The sequence below is a fragment of the Toxotes jaculatrix genome, chromosome 20 (genome assembly GCF_017976425.1).
Source record: "Toxotes jaculatrix isolate fToxJac2 chromosome 20, fToxJac2.pri, whole genome shotgun sequence".
In the NCBI taxonomy this organism is placed as follows: Eukaryota; Metazoa; Chordata; class Actinopteri; family Toxotidae; genus Toxotes; species Toxotes jaculatrix.
Genome location: NC_054413.1, coordinates 12,914,997 through 12,937,839, shown reverse-complemented (window position 1 = coordinate 12,937,839; position 22,843 = coordinate 12,914,997). Strand labels below are relative to the sequence as shown.

The following is a 22,843-nucleotide window of genomic DNA, read 5'->3' as shown; positions in this document are numbered from 1 at the left end:
TATAGTAATCCTCTGATTTTTCGATCAAAACCTGTCAGCTATTATCTTGGATTGGGATGTCAGGTTTAATTCTGTAATAGACACCTCACTACGTACTGCAGTTTTTCAGTGGGGATTAATTAACTTAAGGCCTCAGGAATACAAACTTCCAGTCTTACTGTCAAGCTCCACTGTATGTACGTCATCGCAATGACAAGAGGTCTCCATATACTTGTCCTGATTCTGAGACAAATGGGTAATGAAGAAAATCCTGCCATCACATGCACAGAGAAAGCGATCTCCACACAGCACACATTAGAAACAGAGGGGCATGAAATGGGAAGGAAATGCCTGAAACCTTCAGACTTGACAGAGGACTGAGGAACAGGGGATAATTTGTTCTTCTTTTCCTCGCTGAATTGGATTTCCATTTTTGGCTAGGTTAAAGTTGTCTGTCCAATCACCCTTCAACCTTCTCATAATCTCCTCATCTGAACGCCATAATTCACTCTTGAGGTAATGCAACATGAATGGATCTGTATGCAAATGAGGCAAAAAATGTCAGGTTGGCTTAGGGAACGGCGTGGATGAGGTGTTGTGCGGGACACCTTTTGATCCATTATTTCACTCACGGATTGGGTTCACTTCCCAAGCAACCTCCTCACCTGGCTTCGACAATGTGTGTCCGTGACGTGCATGTCTGTTTCTAAGCCAGAGTATGCAGCCGTATGAGTTAAAGAGATCTGGTAGCTTTTGCCTTGTGTGGCAGAACATAAATCTCCCATAGTGAGTGACTCCCTCCCTGGCTCTCTTTCTCTCTGGAAAGCTAGTCAGTTTGTTGGGGACACTTCCCTTGTGGGTGTTAGGATCTCTGTGGGGGGTCACAGGTCAGCCAGTGGAGGAAGCGACAAGCTGTGAAATGTAAAAGACCAATTTCTTCCACATGTTCCAGTGCTGGGAGAACACTGCCAAGCTGTCAGCCGGCATCATGTTTAAAATGGGCCAGGGTGCTACCCAGCAGACCTGTCACAACTCATTTGTAATTAAAAAGCCTGTGTGATGTTTAAAGCAGAGCACCCCAGAAACTTTTGAGGACTGTTAAATAAAGATGAGCTGTGCATGCAAAAAAAAAAAAAAGGAAAAGTGGGATGTATTAATAACAAAGAAGCTTGCCAGTCGTCTTTGTAGTAGATCAATACCAAATGAGCCTGTATCTGATTTCTGGCTATAGCCTCATGATTTGAAACTATGTGGGCAACGAGAAAGGTGTGCTTTTAAAGCAAGGAAGTGAATACTGGTACAATTAACAGAAGTCATTAGCCACCTCCAGATGTTGTTACAATTGTGATGGGACTTCCCTTAGATCACCAGATAAACAGGACAACCACACCAGAGTCATTCATCTGCACATCTGATCTGATGGACTATTCAGGATCATATTGGAGCTTATCCCAGCATGCACTGAAAAAAACAAATGAGCACCAGTCCATCACAGGACTAACACAACGTAATATAATCATATTCACACCTGGGAATGTAAGTCTCAAATCAACCTGACCTGCATGTCTGCGGACTATAAGGAGGAAACCAGAGCACCCGGAGGAAAATTTCATGAGAGTGGGGGTGAAACATGTAAGTTCCACACAGAAAGACCATTCTTACTGTGAAGAAACACTAACCACTAACTCACTGTGCAGTCACCACAGCAGTTCATTTGCGATTTTAAAATCATTTCATCATCTGTTCCGTGATGTGAGATGAAGTTAATACGGATTACGTTTGAAACTAGGATATTGTAGTGGATCATTTAACAGGTAACAACTTTAAGGCAGAAATCGTAATATGATGGATTGTAGTTTTACAGCAGCCAGTCACTCACTGGACTGCAGAGGAGGGAACTCAGTCAACAAGTAGACTAGCATGAGGAAATCCATACACCAAGGTAAAACAAAAATAAACAAACAAAAGGCTCATAATGACAAAATTATAAAACAAAAGATTTTTAGTTTTAGTTCTGTGCTCACTTAGAAGTGAGCACAGAAAATGGCCAGAATAGGTTGATGACAGTATAAAAACCAGGGTTATATGTCGCAGCTAATATTGGCCAATACTTATTTTCAGTACAACAATAAAAGAAAAATGGAACTTAAAATTCAAAATGGTGTCACTTTAATAGCTTAATAGCTTTTTTGTACTGAGCAGAGTTTCTTTTCTTATTGAAGTGGTGGTGGTATTATCAAAATGCTTTATCTGAATGTGTTAAAAGTATCAGTGTTTGTGCTTGCTGCTCAAATACTGCATTTGCCTGAACCAACACTACTGCTACAGTGTTTGTTTGTTTTTTTTTTTTGTGTTGTTTTGGGTTTTTTGCATGCAGTCTAAGGAAACATCCTTTGTTTGATGTAACTTCTGTCTGTCAAGCTTGGCCCACTGTCTCTACCCAACCCTGCCCTCAAGCACATTCACCTCAGTGGAGAACTGCTCTAAGTGACACCTGCCATTCTTCTCATCCCAATGCTGGTGACATTAGGGTGACATTTTCTCCCCACTGTGGCATAGTCGGGGGTTTTAACATTGGACCCCTACCTGGCACAGATGAGGAAGAGCAAGCAGAATCAGCTGAAAGGTGGAGAGGAGACCCCCGGTGAGAATATACCACAGCGGGCTCTCCTGCTCTGCTGCTGGGACCTGCATGCGGCTGCTGTTGGGGGTATAAGTGAAGCTGGTGATGAATGGGCTGAGGACAGAACTGGGACTGTGATGGGGGCTGGGGCTGGAGTTGGCTCTGGGGTTGGTCATAATGAACCTCAGGTTGGGGCATGACAGGGGGGTTAGCAGGGGGTATCAATACAGTGATGTCACATTCTGGCCCCCTAGACACTCCAGACGGGAGCCTCTTAACCTGAAACACAACAAACAAGAAGGAGGTAGGTGCGTCTGTGTGTTAAAGGTCTACATATTGCTTCACGGAACATTAATATATCCTCTTCATGTTAATGTCATCACTAGTTCATATTATTCCATTGCCTCACCATTGTTTTTGGGAAAACAACATGTGTGCGTAATTACACTGCAGGTGCTAGTGATCAAACTGCTGACATAGCCAACTATTAGTAGTTGTCATAGTGTAGCATAATGGTATAAAATAATTCAATTAAGACCATAAATGTGACTAATGTGAATATTGCACATGCTATTTGGCAAAAGATGTTAAATATTAAAATATGACTTTGTTTACATCTCTCAGAAATCAAAGCAACTGTAGACAACTGTAATGATAATGGAGAAATAAAAACAACATGTCACAGGCAAAGGGACAAATAAATAGACAAATCCAAGACAGAGAGCTTTGTTCTGGCTTTTAATGCAGTTAATATGTTTACTAATCTAATGCATCAGGTCAAATGCCTCCAGAATTGCTGGGTAAAGATGTGGTTTTCTTGTTTTCTCTCTTTGTATAATAGAAAATCCAAAATCCAACCCATATCTAGCCTGATCCACCATTCTGTCTCCCAAATAATAGGGGAGGCTCAGAATGAGGGAAAAGACACACACACAAACATTTGGTAAAATATCCAGAACTAGATAAGAATGTTCAGAGGAAACATGCATGCACGTTTAATCACACACACCTGAAAGTACATGTTGCACAGCCAGTGGTCTAGATCAAACAAGATGAGGCGTTCAATTTTTTTAAACTGGTCCAGTTGTGTGTTGGGCTCCCCCCTGAGGAGAGGGATTTTGAACCTGGTTTGATGACACATAAGGAGCAGTAGTCACTGTACAACGAGATTCATAATGAGCACAGCTTTCATGTACATTCAGTTCAACAAGTTTGGCTGCTTCTTTTCAAACTTAAAGTATATAACCTGATAATTAATTATAATGTCATGTAATTTTATGTGCTGTATATTGACAGTAATCTTAGTGGTTAAGTGACGTGAAATACTCATATATACTATTCAAAATGCAAAGTCCTTGAGGTGCAACAGTTGACTTTGATCTACAATTGACCCACCTGCCTTGGACCAGGCCAAGGCCAGAGCCACAAACAGGAAATGCCCCCCAAGCCAGTACAGAGCTGATGTGGCTGCTGTCTCCTCGTAGTGCGATGAGTTGAAATATCAGGACCATGGAGGGGACAACCTCACAGGCTGCAGGTAAGATCTGCAGAAACATAGAAAGGCACAAACTCACCCACAGTTCCACTCAGGTGAACATATGCCTGCAGGCACATGATGAGTAAGCGTGCATAGACTTGCTCACAACCACAAAGCCAATGACAAACAGAAACACAGAGGGTAACTAACAGGACAGGAACCCTCAGGGAGCCACTTAATCTACATCCTAGACTTGAATCCTCCTTTAACTTATTTCCATGTTCTTTTTATAGCTTTTTTAACTGCCATTCTTACCTGTCCAACTCAACAAATTGCCTAAAAGGAGATGCTGGAGTGATAAAGACTGTCAGCAACAAACACTGGGTGGAGGAGAACTTCATATTGTCGTTGTAGTCTATGGACTTACAGTTACTGAATTTGTGATGCAGCAAGGCCGCAATCAATCAAACCGATGATATTAAAGGTATCTTGCATGAGGCAAAAAGTGTTAGTGGTTAGCAGTCGACGGCAAATGTTATTTACCCAGAGAGTGGCGGATTTGCTTAAAAATGAACTGACAGTGAGGTGTGTGCCACTCCATCCATCACTGGGTGGAAATATTTTATCCCTTTATTAGATGTAATGGAAAAAGCAGAGGACTTGTTTTAACACATAAATCATGTGTATCCCTCCCACCCCCATGCTAATCTGCTTTTGGTATGCACCTGTGAAATGATGGGTAGTAGCATATGACTCAGGACACAAATTTATGGCATAATATCACGGATTATGGATATTGAGGATATTTCATAATATTAATTTACTATAAGAAATATGACCTGCAGAAATAGTAATTTGTGTGCATGTACAAGTGCATATGTATGAAGTACCTACATGTATGTGTTTTGCATATATGTGTATGTGGAAAGTGAGGTTTGTGAGACGTGAAATCATGAGAAATATCCTGTTGAATTCAAAGCAGACAGATGTTTTCTCTCTCTCTTTTTTCGAGAGTGCACGTGTCTCCAAAATAGTGAAGAAAAAAAACATGACAATCAAAAAATGGCTAAATGCTTTGTCAAGTGTCTTTGCTCAAAAACCACAAAAAAATAAAAACAAGGCAAAAGATTAAAGAAGACACAAAAGATAATCATGGCTCCTTCTTCTTCCCCCTGTAATATTAAAATTTGGCATCTTATACATCTTCCCATTTGGTGTAAAAAAACTGCAAAGACCACTGGCTCAACTCTTCTCAAGTGCCAGCATATCCACATCTTCAACTGAACTATACTGTTTCTGCCTAAATCCAAACCCAGACAGACAAAGCATCGGGTGAATGAAAAAAAAAAAAAAAAAAAAGGGAGGGAGGAAAGGAAAATACGCTCCTGGCTTCCTCCTACCATCCTGTAAACGCTCCCAAAATTGCATGCTATAGTGTGGGCAAGAGGAGAGAACGAAAACATCCAAGCCAATCCTGATAGTCTCAGACAAATCTGATCAGCACTTCCACCGCTATCAATGAGGACAACAACAGGTTTGTCTACAAAGTGCAGCTGAGGGTTTGTGGAGGAAAGGAAGAGTGGCATGAGGCATTTACCATACCATACGTAAACCTTTTTTTTTTACCCCTGAATCAGATCCCAGGTCTGCATTCAGTTTATGCCAGATTTTACTCCATCCTTTATGCTTGATGGGAGCTAGGACAATATTATCTGGGTGCTCTCGCTCAGTGAATACGCCCACCAGCACATTGACAGTGTCCACATGTGCTAAATGCTCCATCTAAGGCCTTTAGAGTTGCCATCAGAACACTGACGAAGCTCTCTCTCTGAGCTTGTGCAAAACTGGAGGGACACTGGATTAAGTGGCTTCTGTTTTAAGGTTTCTTTTGTGGATCTTTGTACTGTACTGCACACATCAATGAATAAACATAAACAAAGATTTCTAATCCACTGGTCAATATCAACCATGTCCAAAATTTGTATTTGGTTCGTGAGATTACTGCAGCCTCTATAGAGGATGTTTTCCCTTATATGAAGAGGTTTAGGAAAGTGGTTGTGAAATGTGCATAGATTTCATCTAATGCAATCTACTCTATTGGCTGTGTGGCTCATCAAAAGGACCAAAACATGTCTAGTCTTTTATTACACCTTGGAAATAGAGGGTAAGATTTTATACTTTACCTTTAAAAAAAATAATAATAACAATAATTTAATATATGGAATGAAACTTGAATATATGCAATGAAAGTTTGAATATATGGAATGAAAGTTTGAATATGTGGAATGAAACTTGAATATATGGAATTAAAGTTTGAATATATGAAATGAAAGTCTGAATATATGGAATGAAAGTTTGACGTCACTACCGCCATGTTGTTTTTTCGATGGGATTACAGGCTACGGATGAAGGTGACACACCATGAGCGAATCACCTAAAAATTTAGTGTTGGCACTTTTAAGCAATGAGGAGATAATAAACTGGCGACTGTATTTACGGGTCAAAATACAAGTAACCGAATCCAGTACCGTTCTCCTGGTAGTTTGTGTACTTTGGTGGTTAAAAGATTAGTTCGGACAAAAGTCACGCAACAATCTTTAAGACATCAAAGTCGCACAATAACCTAGCGCGGTAATGTTAAAATTGTCGTTTTTGTTAATGGAGTCTGGTGGCTTTGAAGAGTGTAAGATTATGGCTACTGCTGGAAGGGATATTACTCTTTAAATTGAAATGCGTTCTGTTCTGTTATTACCTCCTGGCCTTTCCGGGTGGACGGGCACAGATTGTAGATAGGAGCTGTGGGGGGCACCCGTGAGGTTGAAGGGACGGGAACAGCCTGTCCGGGGACGTTCCCTGCACTTGGTCTTCCACGATGAAAAAGAGAATAAATTTCCTTATCGGGAGAACGGTACTTTATTCGGTTACTTGTATTTTGACCCGTACATACAGTCGCCAGTGTGTTTATAATCTCCTCATTGCTTAAAAGTGCCGACAGTAAATTTTTAGCTGATTCGCTCATGGTGTGTCACCTTCATCCGTAGCCTGTAATCCCATCGAAAACACAACATGGCGGTAGTGATGTCAAACTTTCATTCCATATATATATCATTTCCTAAACGGCATGCCATAGTGTGTGTGTGTGTGTGTGTGTGTGTGTGTGTGTGTGTATATATATATATATATATCAGTTTTGTATAACTTATCTATTTTTCCTCTTGTCTCCCCTAACCTCCATCCCCACCCTGATCCAGCTCAGCTAAGTTACATATGCTCAAAGACATGCAGAAAAGACACTAAATTTTTCACTGCATTTGTACTTCATTTTCATTCCAATAAAACATTACTTCCTTATATAAATGAATAATTGATCTTGGGTTTGATTTACATGCATGGATTAAATGTCATGTTTGAAAAGTTGTTGTTTTATTCATACAGAGATTCCCGGAGAAAAAACCTAGAGGCTGTGTGTGGCATATTTTCATATGCCATCTTTTACAGCAATATAACTTCTCATAACCCTTTCAATCTAGAACTGGCTCCATCTTCCCTGTAACTGATGAAACCTAGAAGGAGAGGAAGAGAGATTTGGAAAAAAGGTGGCAAAAAACAACTAAAAAGTAGTTCTGTCATATTACCACAGCATATGTTATTGTTTGCTTTTATCTGAGGGGGACTGTTTATTTTTAAGATCGCATTTTACTAAAAATTTCCATCAAAGGCTTTGTCTTTGTTGTTGGAAGTGAGAGTGTTTTAATTCACGGTCCTTCAATGTCAAAATTGCTTTCGGATTATGTGTTTGTATTTATTCTGAATATTTGTTATTTGCTGAAAAAGGAAAAATATTTACAAATCACAACCTGATTCTGTTCTTGTCTTGCTAAATATAAACATATTAGTATTCATATCATATTCTGCAACATTAATTGTGAATGTCAATGCAGACTTTCTTTTATAGAATTATCTCATCTCTGCTTTGTTGCAGTTATGCAGTTATGCCTTATTCATTTATCTTAAAATTCTAAGCAATTCATCAAAACTAAATGTAATTATGTTGTAATGTCTGGTGGACTGTATTTTAGTTTAAAATATATAAAAAATCTGCTTTCCAAATTGTTGCATTATCACCATTCATGTTTTAGTATGTAATTTTTTTGTACAACATCTCATCAAAAATTCCTCACCATGAATAAGTTCTGGTTAACGTGCAGGTCAGTGTCATGGAAGCGGCCCAGATGCTCGATTGGCTCAATGGACACACTCCATTGTTGCTGCTCCTTTTTACTGCACCAGGCTATGGCTGAACCCCCTAGACAACTGTAAAGGGCCACACTGACAGTGTAGAGGCCCCTGGGTAGTTTGTCTCTGGTGGCTCTAAGGCAGCACACACACACCTCCACAGGCTGGGGAGCTGTGCTCTGGTTCACCTATAACACACAGAGTACAGAACATAAGACATGACTGGAGGTTAATCTTAATCTAACAGGTTGATCTAATGCTTGTTTGTCTCCTAACTGGTTGTTGCAATTTAACACAAAACATCAGCCAACACATCACACGCCTGTAAAAGTAAATAGTTCACCTGCCTCTAAGACAAACAATTTGTTGACAGTGTGGGGCTAACTTATTGACAACAGTAATGCTATCTAATTTACCTCCCCCCTGTACCATGACTTCCACCACCAGTTTACTTATTACATGCTTTTCCAGCATGGTTATACAGGCCTTACAATGAGAAAGTGAATAAAAAAGTTAGGATGCATGTCTGGAGTCCCTTGAGTCTCAGACTAGCAACAGAGAGAAAAAAAGGGTATACATCGAAGCCACATTTTATTACATTGAGAGACTCAAAATGCTACTGTGTGCACACAAGAGAAAGCTGGCTAGGTAGTTTTTGTTTAAAAAAAACAAAGTTTTATATTTGTACATATTCATACGTATTCACCTTACATATTCAGTCTTTTGTCCCCTATGGCAGTGCTGAATGAAAAGCCAGTTAGGCTTAAGCAGAGCCTCTTGGTCCTTGTCACCCTTTATGTGTAACTTCAATAGAAACTTTGGTCCATTGTTACTCCAGTTTGTTAATCTGCCTGTCCCACTTTGTCACACTTAAGTGAAGACAAAATAGCTGAATGGACAAAAATTACCTCAGTATCTGATATGGATATTGATTGTCCCCTGAAGACTATTCTTGATACATTTGTGACACCCCCTCCATAATCCTACTGCCAAAATTTTCATTTGTGGTCAGCAGCATAGATTTCTAACCCTAACCCTTGAATTGCCCCCCAGGGGACAAATAAAGTTCTTGATTGATTGATTGATTGGTTGATTGGTTGATTGATTGATTGATTGATTGATTGATTTCACAATGAATATGGGTGGTGGTGAAGGAGACACACTGTCTTATTCCATCCTATCCCATCATTTCCTAACCTATCCAACCCTCTGCCATCTTTCCTTTTTAAAACCAACATATCCTATATAGTAACAGATCAAATCATCCTATTCTATTTTATTCCATCCTTCTCCATTCCATCCAATCCAATCCTATCCTATCCCATCTCAACACATTCCATTCCATTTTATCCTATCCCTTCTTTGCTTAAGGAAGCATTTACCTTTCTCTAAATATCCAAGTTGCATCTTTTAATGCTCATTTATTTGATGTAGTCAAATTTACACTGTGCTGACCAACTCCCTAGGGCAAATTTTGAGTGCCTGGCAACTAAAGTCCTCGATTCCAATCGATGACATAGTAGCACTCAAGAGGTTTCATGAGCTCTCTCTCTCTCACACACACACACATTCATACACTGTGTCCGGTGTTTGTTTTACAGTACATGTTTGCACAGTGTTGTCACCAAACAAGTGTTCCTACCCCTGTCACAGAGACCTAACACACACATTAACCTAGCAGCAGCTGGCACTGCCCATTGCTCTACCAGTCTGTGAGGGGGATGGTGTGTGCTGAGCCCTGCAGTAATGCCCTCAATCTCCTCACTGTGAGCTTTTCTGCATGCCAAAACAACTTAAAAAAATGAATTTAGTATAACTGGTGGCAAAAGCAGTCTATGCCAAACATCTCACATTAGGGAGAAGGTGATGCAGGCCTTCAAACGCCTTCGCTGGAAAGAGATCTGTGCGCACAGACTGTGAAAAAAAGAGGAAAAGGAGGAGGAGGAAGGATAAGAAAGAGGCAAAGAAATAAAAAATAATAACGTCATACCGGTGTCCAATTTGCACTATGTATGTCTTCAAGAGGTACTGTTATTATCGAGCTCACATGCTTGCGTATGCATCGTAAGAGACAGTCAAGACAACAAGGTGAAGGTAAAAGGTGAAGTGAGCCAATTTTCCATATCAGAGGTTTGTTAGCCCCAAGCCTGAGTTGTGCCTAAAGTGCCATAACATTACAGTACTCCTACAGATGAGATCAAAGGCTTGAGCAAGGGATCCTCTGTGGTTTTTGCTGGCAAGCGGCCGTCCTTTCGGTGAAATATCTTTTCAGGGCTTTCCACACATTGACTGATCACACAAAATGTACTCTTAATAGAGACAGGAAATGCCACATACAAAAACTTCCTTTCTTTCTAAGTATGGGCTAATATTCAGAGATTAAGCTTTCTTGTTAATTATTTTCATTTTAATTAGTAAATCTTAATTAACAATGAACATTTACCCTTAAAATTTTTTGGCTTTGGAATGAAGGAGGGGGGTGAAGAAAGGAGAGAATAAATATGACAATCTTTTTGGGACCTCCAGGCAGGATTACTGATGCAGGCTGCCTTAGTTATTAAACACATTCTAAATTAAATGCCTCCATGAATTTTGCACAGAAATATATTTTCATAGTTTTGCATGCCAAATGTGACATTTTATATTTCAGATTCATCTCGCTGCAGTAATTTTAGGGAAATGTCATATAAACAAAGATTTTGTCATTTACCAAAGGAAATTACTATGCGTGGCAGGTTTGGCCATTGGTTTCTCTCTCTCTCTTTCTCTCTTTCCCTCTCCCTCTTTTGCCCCTTATTCTGCCTGCGCCGGTTGTTTCAAGTCAGCAAGCCATAAAAAATCTTTATCTCAGTGAAACACAGCAATTTGGGAGATAATCGAATGGTGACTGGGGGGCACAAATGCCAGTCTGAGGAATTATACCACAATCTCCCCTGCATTTACAACCTTCCTCAAAGCCAGTTGTCACCCTGGAAGGAAAGCCCCCGACTGAAGATTCATTACATCTTTAAGCCAGCACGGTGGCATGGCAGCCTCATCCCCAGATGTAACACAACAGCACACTCCTCCCACAGCTGGAGATACTACCGCTAAAGCTGCTGCTTCCTTCTTTCCCACTTGTTTTCTTTTCCCTCCTCTCTCTCTGTTCCCCCTTTTTCACCTCCAAAGACTCATTTTTCCTCGTACTTAGAGTCTTAAAACCACAAACAACATCCACACAAAGCAGGAAAAAAAAATTCTGTCATATGTGTTGCATGGTCACAAATGATGGGACCAGACACAGAGCAAAAATGTAACAATAAGGAAGCAGATTTGTCTCCTAGAAACAACCGTTCCTGAAACACTTTCCTGAACAAAGGATTAATCTTGACTTTTAACTTGGTCCCCCAAAGTTTTACAGTACACAAATTATTACAGTAGACAGATTCTAGCTCAATACCTCCTGCAGATAATTCAACCCTATGAACTCATGACAGCTAGAGACAACAGTTGTGTCTTGTTTCCAAGTAAAGAAAATAGAAGAGGGGATACCACACACCTAACACCCTTCACCAATCTACAAGAACTGGCAAGAATTAGTTAATTGTTTGTTAGTTCATTACTTCTCTGGTACTGCTGCTCCCTTGTGCCTGACTTCCCTCCTGTCTCTTTATTGGAGCATACGCAGTTCTCACCTCTGATTCCTCAGCAGGTAAACAGTGACATGGCATGGATGCAGGGCAGTGGTTCTGCTCCCAGGTCATTCTCAGGTATGTCACTTCTCTGCCACATCCTCCCACTTCACTGTGCACATCCAGGTTTCTTTGTGACTCTTTTGTCATCAGATCCAAATTCTTAGGTTCCTAAGTTGCCACTTCCTTACAAGCCACTTCAGCTGCTGAATACCCAAGATCCTTACAACACAAATTCTGGATCCATGAGCTCAGTATCTGGCCTTCCATTCAATGTAGGTTCATCCACAGGAGAGACTGCATGATGACATTGCCTTGCCATTGGTAGAGGCTCTAGACACTCTGCAGCCTCTTCAGAGCTCTCGCTCCTATTGTTCCACTGCATCCGTGGTCCCTTGCACATCAACAACTTTGAACACAGTAGCTGCCTGGATTTTATTCCCTTTTTGTGGCCAATAGCAATGATATACCAATTGTCAAGCATCAGCAGACAGACAGTATACCCTGTCTTTTGCTGGGCTGCTTCTCCAGCCTTTGGCTAAGCACACTCCCTTGCTCTTGCGTGTGAGTTTTGGAGACTCTCCTGATATACAGCTAACCAGTCGTACTTGTCATCATTTGCTCTTGGCCTAACAGTGCATCATTTGGAAGGCGTGGATGAACTCCAAACAGCAAGTAGAAGGGTCTATTCCCCTACAATTTGCATAGTTTGGCAATTATTGCACATTCAAGAGTTCTACCATGGTCAGTGTGTAGGTGTTTTAATTCATATTTCATAAACCATTCTTTTAGGATGACTTTAGCAGTAGGATCTGTTCTCTGATCTCGCCATGGAAAAAGCTTCAGCTCTTCGGCTGTCGCACACCTCTGACATCTGTTCACTCACTGCTCTACATCCTAATGCATACACTCACATAAAGATCTATTTCAACACACACAGTGTCCACGCTATGCCCTGATTCCCCATCTGATCATGCACCCTTCTAAGCACTTGCGCTTTCTCAGGTTTTGTTTTAGAACATCCAGGCAATGTGGGAGTGTTATCCTGAGCTGCTTCTCTGATCACTCTTGTCTTATTTGCTCACTGGTCTTATTTGCCTATTTTCACACAGATGCTTGATCTTACAACTCAACCTCTGCTTCTATTAAATCCAAACCTAGAGCTGTTCCTATCCTGAGTGTGTTACATATGGCCACACATCCAATATACTCTGCATCCTCACCATCAGGTTCTAGTTTTTCAGCTACTGGTCACCATGAGTAAGCATCAGCGGCAGAATTACAGCGGCCAGGGAGATACTACACAACAAACCATACACACAATCTGTTTTATATGCAACTTGGCTATCTGTATTGCTAGCTACCAGTACAGTATGGTATGTCCATTTGGGAGTTGAGTCATTTTTCCCCATTGCACTACTACACCAGAACTTATGGTTTCTCCACCTGCCAGATCCCACTTTAGCCTCTTCTATAACATTTTATATCATTTGATTAATAATTGTATGTTTTTGCTGTTTTTGAACAAGCAACCCTGCCAGTATGTTCTCCTGTGAATCAACTCTTAGAGATTAAGGGATATGTCACTTTCTATTTGTGTACTTTCTGTTTCCTAGGAATGTGTGTTTCTCAGTCCATGGTCACACCAGCATACAGACCTTACCTGCCACATAGGCCGTGTTGCTGAAGAGGAGGATTCTGGGAGCTCTGTCATCTGGTCGTATTTGGCCATCGCTTCCTCTTGGCCTTCTCCCAGCGCTCTGAGTGAAGGGCTTTCAATAGTTCTGCTGCTATGTGCACAGTAAACACACACGTAGTCAACACACACAAACACCGGATGCTAACCCTGTTAACAGCCACCTGCATTTTGGACTCCCTTGTTGTTCCACTTGTTCCACTCTGTATCATCTCAATCTAATAACACCACAACAACCCCACCGCACCCCACACCCCACACCCAACCCCCCATCCCTCCACCTCCAACCACTCCACCACCCCTCCCCCTCTGCCTTTCAATCTTATCAGTTGCAATGTAATAAGCGGTTGATTTGCTCTGTCTCCTCGCCACCTCTCTTAATTCCTCAAAATAAAGCAATATCACAGGGGCCCTGGCCTGCCTGTGACTGGGGATAAGATGCTTGTAAAAGGAAGGATAATTCAGCAAATACATGCTCGGCATCAAAGGCAGGCACTAGCTCTTTCTCTCCTTTTTCTCCCTCCTCTCTGTTCGCCTATCAAAAGTATTACATGTGCTTTCATCAGTTCACAACAAGGCACAGTGTGCTTCCTAATGCAATTACTCGACCTCCATTAAATCAGAAACAGTGGAAACAAATGAATTACACATTTGTTACAAAAACCACAAGTCAGCTCCACGTCTCTCGTCTTTATTATTTTTTTTTCATAGGCTTGGGCAGAGAAAAAGTGAAATCATTTCTCATTCAATTTCAGGCAGATGTAGCCCTAGGTGATGCATAGAAAGTCTCCCATGTCTAATAGCCACCCACCATTGATATCTGAAGGAATTTACAGGGTTCAAGGCTGTCGAGAGGAGGTCATCTTGCCAAACTCCGAACCACATTCATCTGACAGGGCTGGTGTCTGACTACCACCCACCCATTAAACAACCAAACACAAGAGAAGATACCGATGTGTACAGTAGTTTCTTGATTTTATCATGTCAGCCAGCATGGTAGTCCATAATTACGAAAAACTTAAACATATTAAGCAAATTGCCCGTGGGGCTCTCGCTATGAGATGTGATGTGTGATCTCCAAAGTGGCTGGACCAAGAATTGATGCGCCTCCAAGCTTCCAATGACATGGACAGATTTCTGTGCCCTCAAGCCAACTACCCACAATGCAATTCCGGCCGACAGGAGAAACCATGCAGAGGATATATGAATTCCTTCTCAAATGTCAGTGGGAATACAAATGATTTTCACACAAGTAATGATTACAGTCATGTGACATCAAGTGTACATATGGAAAGAAATATGAAATGGGCTGGACTTACCACTGAAGCAGTCTGGGTAGTGGTGCTTCTCCTTCTGCTTTATCAGAGTCTCTTTGTGAATGCTGCTCCTTTGAAATATTAAGTGGCTATGTTAACAGATACAGCATCAAGAATTTATAAAAAAGCATTTGGTCACAAAATTAATTCCTGAGGGAAGTTTTAGCCATATCTAAAAAAAGGAACACATCCTTCATACAGTATATGAAGAATATATGGATATTTACCTTAACATTCCCAGTAAAGAAGGCCAATAGTTTCTTCTTTCCCTTTGCCCATTCTCGCCTCTTCAGAGGTTCCTTCTGAGCCACTTGCTGAAAATACATATAAATACATATGCAGACTTTCTTAGGATGCAGTTTTATGAAACAGCGCAGTGCACCATAAAGACAGAATTGAGCACAAGGAGCAACTGCAATCTGCAGGCAATCTATACTGAGCCAGACCCTAAAGACATGTAGCGTTTGATGAGTATTTCTGCCAGTTTTACATTCAGTCAGCACATTCACTCTCCCCATTCAGACACACCAACACTGCTAAGTGACAGCGTCTCGCTCTGTAGAGGGTTTGTACAGCAGAATAGAGAAAGAAGAAAAACACTATTATTTTTAAAATAGATGTGGAATCTCTGGTGGATAATGTGTTTTCAATGGGAGGTGGGTGTGGAAACAGTAGGAGAGCGCACACGTATTGTGGAAGAATAAGATAACACTGATCCCAATACTGATACAGTACACAGTAGATGCCACTGATTATCCAGTAAGGGAGGATGAGTCAACTGTTGCTGTGGCTTCCAGTTGACGGTGAGACATTGTTGAACATTGAACCATTTTTTCCCCCCATTACATTTACTTTCTATTCATATAATTTGATACTCCTACTCTCCTTTCAAGTGAGATTAGAACTAAAAATACAGTGGATAGAACTTCTGTGCTCTGTTTACATATGCGTTAATGTTTGTGTTTCTTTGCAATCTAGATTTGCCAGCACAATGGATACCCCATGTTCTTGTATCCACTCCCATTTCTTTTTCCGACTGATAGAATACAAACACTTGTTTTGAAAGAAGCTTCATATCTCAGTGCTAGATCACAAAATCCCTACTCCCCAGTTGGATAGAAAAAAAGTAGTCACGCTCTATTTTTCCTGAAAAGACCATAAGACAAGTAAAGAACCAAGAAAATTCAGCTTCTGTCAGAAACAAATATGCATAATAATTTAACAAAGTTCAAAGATTGAAGAAAATTGTCTCCACAATTAAATTAATTATGTGAGGATATCATATGTAACATAGATTATGGAGCTATGCTCATTTTGAACCAAAGATGAATGAATTATATAACCTCTGAAATACCTTGAATGCATGTTCTACAAAAAACAATTTCACATGAGTGCATTCAGCATTCAGACAATGTGTACTGAAAATGAAGTGCAGAACTTTTATAGAGATAATGGAGAAGAAAAAAAAAGGTTAGGGCCAAAAAGTAGAGCAAAGAAGCAAATATGAAAAAAAAGAAAATTATAAAGCCAAGTAGGTAACACATATACACAGTACACATAGTCTACGCAGACAAAAACAGATAAATGTACACGCACACATGCACATACTCCATGTCCATTAGCCACTGATACACAGCATAATGGACATGGCTGATGTGCTGGTGAGTATGGTATGATGACACAGATATTCCTCTTTGTAGCCCTGACCTGCTGCAGTGAAAGGCTGCCAAGCGTTATCATGTCAGGCTGCACACGCTCCCTCAGCTGCTGGGTGTAATGGGGAATCACCTCTTCAGCTATCTTCACTGAAAAAGTAATACAGCTGCATTCATTTTTTTTCATTTGTTTATCAAAAATAACTGCATGATTATGCTTTTGTCACTTCACCAATACAATCTGTGCAAATAACACACTGTCCAGAGAGAGTATGTATACATTATATACATTTAACAAAAATGTGTCTAACTTCCTTATTCATGAGCAATGAAAATACATTTTACACTATCACAATATACTTGATAATGTAATATTATATTAACATGCAAATACAAAAGCAAATAAAAGGATATCATTACTTTTTACAGTGCTCTCTCTGCCCGTTACTGTTTCGAGTCCAGCTTCTCCTCCCAGCCCAGCACTAGCCTCATCTTGGGTTTTGGCAATGGTATGAGCCTGGGAGTGCCTGAAGCCCAAGGCATGACCACCACCGTGGAGCAGCAGTCGCCACTGAAGCACCGGATCACCAGTCTTCACCTCCAACACCTCCTCATCCCTGGAGGCTTGCAGCGTACCTGGAGAGATACGCATCAGTGGGCATGCACAGACACACAACCAGACACACACACACACAGACATGAATCAGCACACATAAACGTCAGAACATGCATACACATGCTGATGGATGCGTATACTCATCCACATCCAGAAACAGACACAAACACAGATTTGTTTATGTTTATAGAGACAGAAATGGACTTGGACAACGTACTCTGAAACAGTAATTCACCAAAACATACAATGTGAACATTTACAAACCATGGTATCATATTCACACACAGCCTTAAGGAATTTTTATTCCTCAAATTCTGTCTTCAGCATATTCAAATTCAAACAGAACTCAGTCTCAGTTTACATCATTCATTTTAACAGAATTATGCATTTTACTTTATATTTCAAAATCAATTTTAACTCATTGATCTTACGTGATTATATATGGCAGGTGACTGTGAGTTCCATGAAAGGTGCCATTTAATAAAAATAAAAATTATTATTATTATTATTATTATTATTATTATGCCTGGTTAGCTCAGTTGGTAGAGCGCAAGACTCAGTCTCTCAGGGTAGTGGGTTTGAGACGATGGGCCCATGGGAGGCACCAACCATGGGTGCCATAGGACTTTGGTGCTTTGTGATCTGGACGGCAGTCGCCATCGTGACGTGGGCCCGGACCCAGACAAGTGACAGATCATGACATGTTTATTATTATTACATCTTTAGTTCTACATGGGCATGACAAAAGGACCACATTAGCCTTCATTAGAGACTGGGGTTTGCATTCCGAGTCCTGTCTGTGGTTAGGTTTATGCAACAAAAGAACTTAGGTTGTTGTTATGGGTTAGGGTTAGATAGGTAGACCAGACCACAGACCAGACCACTTTCCCTAAGCTTAAACAAGAACTTTGAATGCCTTTGTAGTCACTATAAATGTACACTGAACTGCAGAATCAGATATTCTGGTGGAAAACAAATAAGTTTTGGTGTTTTTAAGTGATTGTAGATTGTAGCTAATTTTATGTAAAAATTGTTATCATGTTGTCAAAGGTCTGCTTTTACCGATCAGCCTCCAAACAGATTGTGAAAACCAAGCCCATACAGTGTAAGAAAGTTTTCTTCTGGAAGGTATGTGGACTAGTTTCTAGTTTGTAACCTAGAATTCATTACTGAAAGCAAAGACGCATCATCTACTGTAGCTAACATGCTTGCTGTGTGTCTTAACGGTTTTGCTGTACTGTCTCATTGGTAGAAAGCCTTTAGGTATTTTTTGAGCATCTGTGTATTCATCGTGTGCAGTCCAATGTGTGTAACAGCCAAAGCTGTTATCGCTGCCTAATGCTTTTCACATAGAAGATGATATCAGCGCCTAACGCCTTACAGAGAACTAGAATGAATAGAATGCCAGTTCTGTAGTCTTTCATCTCCAAGCCAAAGGAACAGAATTTATCAAGATTAAAAGGAGGAACTGAAGATCTTAGACAGACAGCCAAGGGATTTCTGGAGGATTTTCTTCCTGAAAAAATGTCTACAGCACTGGCCACTGTCCATTTCATTAATACTTTGTCTTCTTCATGGTCTTTTCTTGTGAAATATAAGGTGGTGTATGACGCTTTGTGGCAGACTGTAAAAGCATAGACAAAAGCCTGAGAAGCAGTCACAAAATGTCAGGATCAATACTGACATACACTGAGCTGGTTCTACAGCTGCAAAGAAGACTTGCAGCCTACACCAGTGGGAGGCATCCATACAACAGTATAAGGTGATTGTCTTGATTCTGTTGTAGCTTGGTGAAGCGCTAACTGGCAGTCACCGCAGTTGGATTCCAACAGTAAAGAAGTAAGAGCTCCCTCTCTCTCTTCTTTCCTTCCCTGTCTCTCAGCCTATTGCAAGAAGGAACTGTTAATCCAAGATCCTCTTTACTTTTTCTGTGGGATTTCATGAACATTCCAAGACAATGGATGAGGCTGCTAATCTTGGTGGTACAGCTAAATCCAAGACAATGGCAAATAATACGAGTCGCTTAAATTCCACCTTGTTGAAGCGGGCCTAAACCCATCACTTGTGCACTGGAATTACAAGGGAAATGTGCGTCATGTCAAGGAGATCGGGTGCGACTGTCTTCACCCAGAACAATGCTGAGCTTAAATCACCTCAATGTTGCCTGGTTGGCTACATATTTAAGTGAAACTGAGCTAATGAGAAAAGACACGCCTACTGTGGGACAATGGCTGTGCTTGGAAAGCACTGACTACTGTGAGGGTTTAGTTTCTAGTCTTACTCTTTGTTCTATGTTAGTGCTGCTTTCAGTGCTAGTGGAAAATGTAGCATATTATTTTTGTCAGGGTTGTTTATTATTTCACGGTCTAAAGCCTGTGGTAACTGTTTCATATTTGCAACTTTGATAATTTGATCTCATGATGTTAAAACATTAAGTTCTTATCAGTACATCATTATGCAAAGTAAAAGACAAAAGTTAGATAGATACTACAAATAGCAGAGACATTTTTTAGCGTAATTATACACATGAAAGAAAAATAAAGTCAGGACATTATATGTCCCAAAATTTATTTTATGATAATTCCAAACTGAAGTAATTTGATGTAAAAGTAAAGTAACTGTATTTAATTAAAGTTGTAAAATTTCTGTTTGTTATTTTACTGAATACTGAATTACCAAGATACAGTAATACAGTAATATGAGAATACATACCAGGTATGTCTATGAAGGTATTGTCCTCATCCAGCAATGCAGTCATCCTTTGATACAGTCTGTTTTCATCTGCATTTAATATTGCTATAGGGTTAAAATAATTATTTTAAAAAAATACAACTTCATGGGTGCCGGAAATTCACATGCATTTGTGTTCTTCAAAATTACTTCCTACTTATCACACAAGTCAATCTAAACCACATCTTAACATGCAAACCAGACATATTAGCCATAGCTGGAGAGGGGTGAAAATCAAGTGTATGCAGAGGAGTAATGAAATAGGAGTATTAACATGCTTGTTAGCCGGCCTGTCATCATGTGATGAGATTTCATTTGGCGAATCCTTTGATATTACAGGGCTATGATATCCAAAAGATACAGGTGAAATGGCTTCTCCATTAATAGCCATGTTTCATTATAACATGCATATTACTTGGCTCCCAAGAGCTCGCTTTTAATAGGCCTACTTTGGGAGGGGGCTGCAAACTATTGATGTGGCTCTACACATGTTACCTAACGGGGGAGAGAGAAACACCATAGCGAAATGAAAACTGACCAATGGTAAGTGACCTTTGAAAATGACCGCAAGTTGAGCAGCCAATCTAGTGATGCCATCACTTGGTGTATTTACATAGACTGTCCCGCCATCTCAAATGGCGGTCTGCTGCCAGTGATCTCTCTCACCTCACTTTAATGAACCGAAGAGAACTATTACGACAGAGAATGGCATACTTAATTCCAGCTCATCTTCAGTGCTGACCCCAGCCATCCTGCAATGTCTTGGGTCTGTCTGCTGTGCCGACGATGGGTCAAAGTAATTTTGGGCATGTTCATCTCCTGTGTAAAGTGCAAGAGGAGAGAGAATGAGAGAAAGAGGGGTTGGGAGTTGGTGGGGAAGGGAGGAGGGGAATTGTACAGGTTCAGGTTAGTGGTTATTAGAAGCACATGAAGCGAAATGTTAATTTTGAAACCCACACTGTCGAAGGGCAGGGGCAGCGGCTGCTACCAGATAAGGCAGAGCCATGATGAGACAGGAGTACAGAGACAGAGAGAGAGAGCTGGGAAAAGAGACTGCTGGGTTTCTCAGTGCTCCTCACCATGGCCTGCGGTGCTCAGGGGCCTAATTAGCATGCTGCAAAAGGTCATGGCAGGCAGTCTCTTAAATACGACCGCCATATGTTTGCCATGCTCAAAAGGAACTAATGAGAAAGTCTACAAGCTCAAAAGTACCTGGAATTTCAAAGACAATACCTTCTAAATACTCCAAGGTCAGTGGCCTAGAGGACCGGGCAAGTTTGGAGGAGCAGATCCAAAGGAAAATAACCCAAGTCCATGTCTCATTGACTTCTTATTAGCAATCACTGACCTATGGGTATCAAGTCTTCTCCACAGAGTTTATGGGAATTCAATGGCTCCAGGGCCACCAAGCAGCTTTCTTAACCCCAAATCATTCTCATTACAGGCCTTGAATATTTCACACCAATCTAAATTGCTTTACTTGTATTTCTCAGGTTGTGGGGCAAAAGAATGAATGGTGCATTAAATCACGTTATATATTCCACATAAGGATTGCCTTTATAGAAGTCTGAGGGTATTGGTGCTTGGATGCATTAAAAGTGACTAAGTGTGTGTTTGCACTGGCGCACTACTGGCCCACTAGGCCACCATCCCAAAAAATAGCTCACTATGACTCTTTCGTGCTCATATGAAATATCTGCATGAGGTTTTCACCCTCTGTCCTTACTCTATGTTGAACAGTCAGGCTGAAACACTTATTAAACGAGGAGCAGCCGTATGACTCCTCAATGGCGTCATAAATTGACTGTGAAATTCACATGTTAAACCCCTCTGCATCGTTAACAGAGAGTTTGAACAATTTCTACGCAAATAGCTCTGAGGTTATGAAACCCTTTTTTCAAACACAAATTTGCATAATGGAAGTAGCTTCGTGGATCGCCTTTTGAATCATATCTGTGATTTACCTAAATAGTCTGGCTGTCCTCCAGTTCATCTCTCTAATGAAAATATCAATTCTCTATTCTTACATGCACAATATCAATAACTAGCACTTCGTGCCAGCCAGAGTTGCTGTTAGCAGAGAATGAGAGATAATGAAAGACTTTGGTAAAGGCCAAATAGAAGTGTCACAAACAAGGAGAAATCTTTGTGATCTCCCAATAAAGGCACACAAGTCACTGAACTACAATGCATATTCACATTACCCAATAAAAAAAAGTGCTGCTTATTTTGCGCTGCCAATTTTGCTACTTGTGATTTGTAGTTTGTTTGTGTAAATATTCAGAGCAATTACAACAAAGAAATAAAGTTACAAACCTATAAAACACAGTTTTGTGATAAATATATATAATACCCTTTGAGACATACGTGTTATAAGAAGCTGCTGGACATGACATAGCCCTGTCAGTAGTAAACAAGTAATAGATGTGAAATTACAAACATTTTCCTGATTCTAATAAGAACTTTGTTTGCTTTAAGGGTATGGCAAGTGTCCAAAATTAAATTTCAAACTGATGGAAGAGAAGAGTAAAAATGAAAACCAGCAACTTATCTCACTTATTCTCAACTAAGTAGCATGTTCAAAAAAAAGTGTCTATATCATAACATGAAAAGACAAAGGATCTTGAATTCTCAGTGAAGTGACTTTTAGAGAATTTGGGTTGTGTTGGGAGGGTACATATACAAATAAGTATAATCCAAATGTTGCACAAAATTGTAGTAATTTTCTGAAAAGTTTATATCAACATCTCATCTAAGACAACACAGTGATGTTTTTTTAAATGAAATTTGTGAACATGTTAAGTTTTATTAGTTTTATTTTTTTATTTGCCAGGCTGAGTCATG

General features: G+C 40.3%; 1 protein-coding gene across 1 annotated transcript in view; it reads right to left on the bottom strand.

Annotated features, from left to right (window-relative positions):
- The window catches only part of ofcc1 (orofacial cleft 1 candidate 1), an 88,638-nt gene that overhangs the window by 59,056 nt on the left and 6,739 nt on the right, over positions 1 to 22,843 (bottom strand). The window contains exons 5-15 of the mRNA XM_041066318.1: positions 20,714 to 20,818; positions 19,982 to 20,065; positions 17,074 to 17,289; positions 16,706 to 16,803; positions 15,226 to 15,312; positions 15,002 to 15,069; positions 13,650 to 13,776; positions 8,261 to 8,503; positions 3,998 to 4,146; positions 3,612 to 3,726; positions 2,566 to 2,881 (exon numbers count right to left, since the gene is read on the bottom strand). Of these exons, the coding sequence (XP_040922252.1) occupies positions 2,566 to 2,881; positions 3,612 to 3,726; positions 3,998 to 4,146; positions 8,261 to 8,503; positions 13,650 to 13,776; positions 15,002 to 15,069; positions 15,226 to 15,312; positions 16,706 to 16,803; positions 17,074 to 17,289; positions 19,982 to 20,065; positions 20,714 to 20,818 (1,608 nt within the window). The remainder of the gene's footprint in view (positions 1 to 2,565; positions 2,882 to 3,611; positions 3,727 to 3,997; positions 4,147 to 8,260; positions 8,504 to 13,649; positions 13,777 to 15,001; positions 15,070 to 15,225; positions 15,313 to 16,705; positions 16,804 to 17,073; positions 17,290 to 19,981; positions 20,066 to 20,713; positions 20,819 to 22,843) is intronic.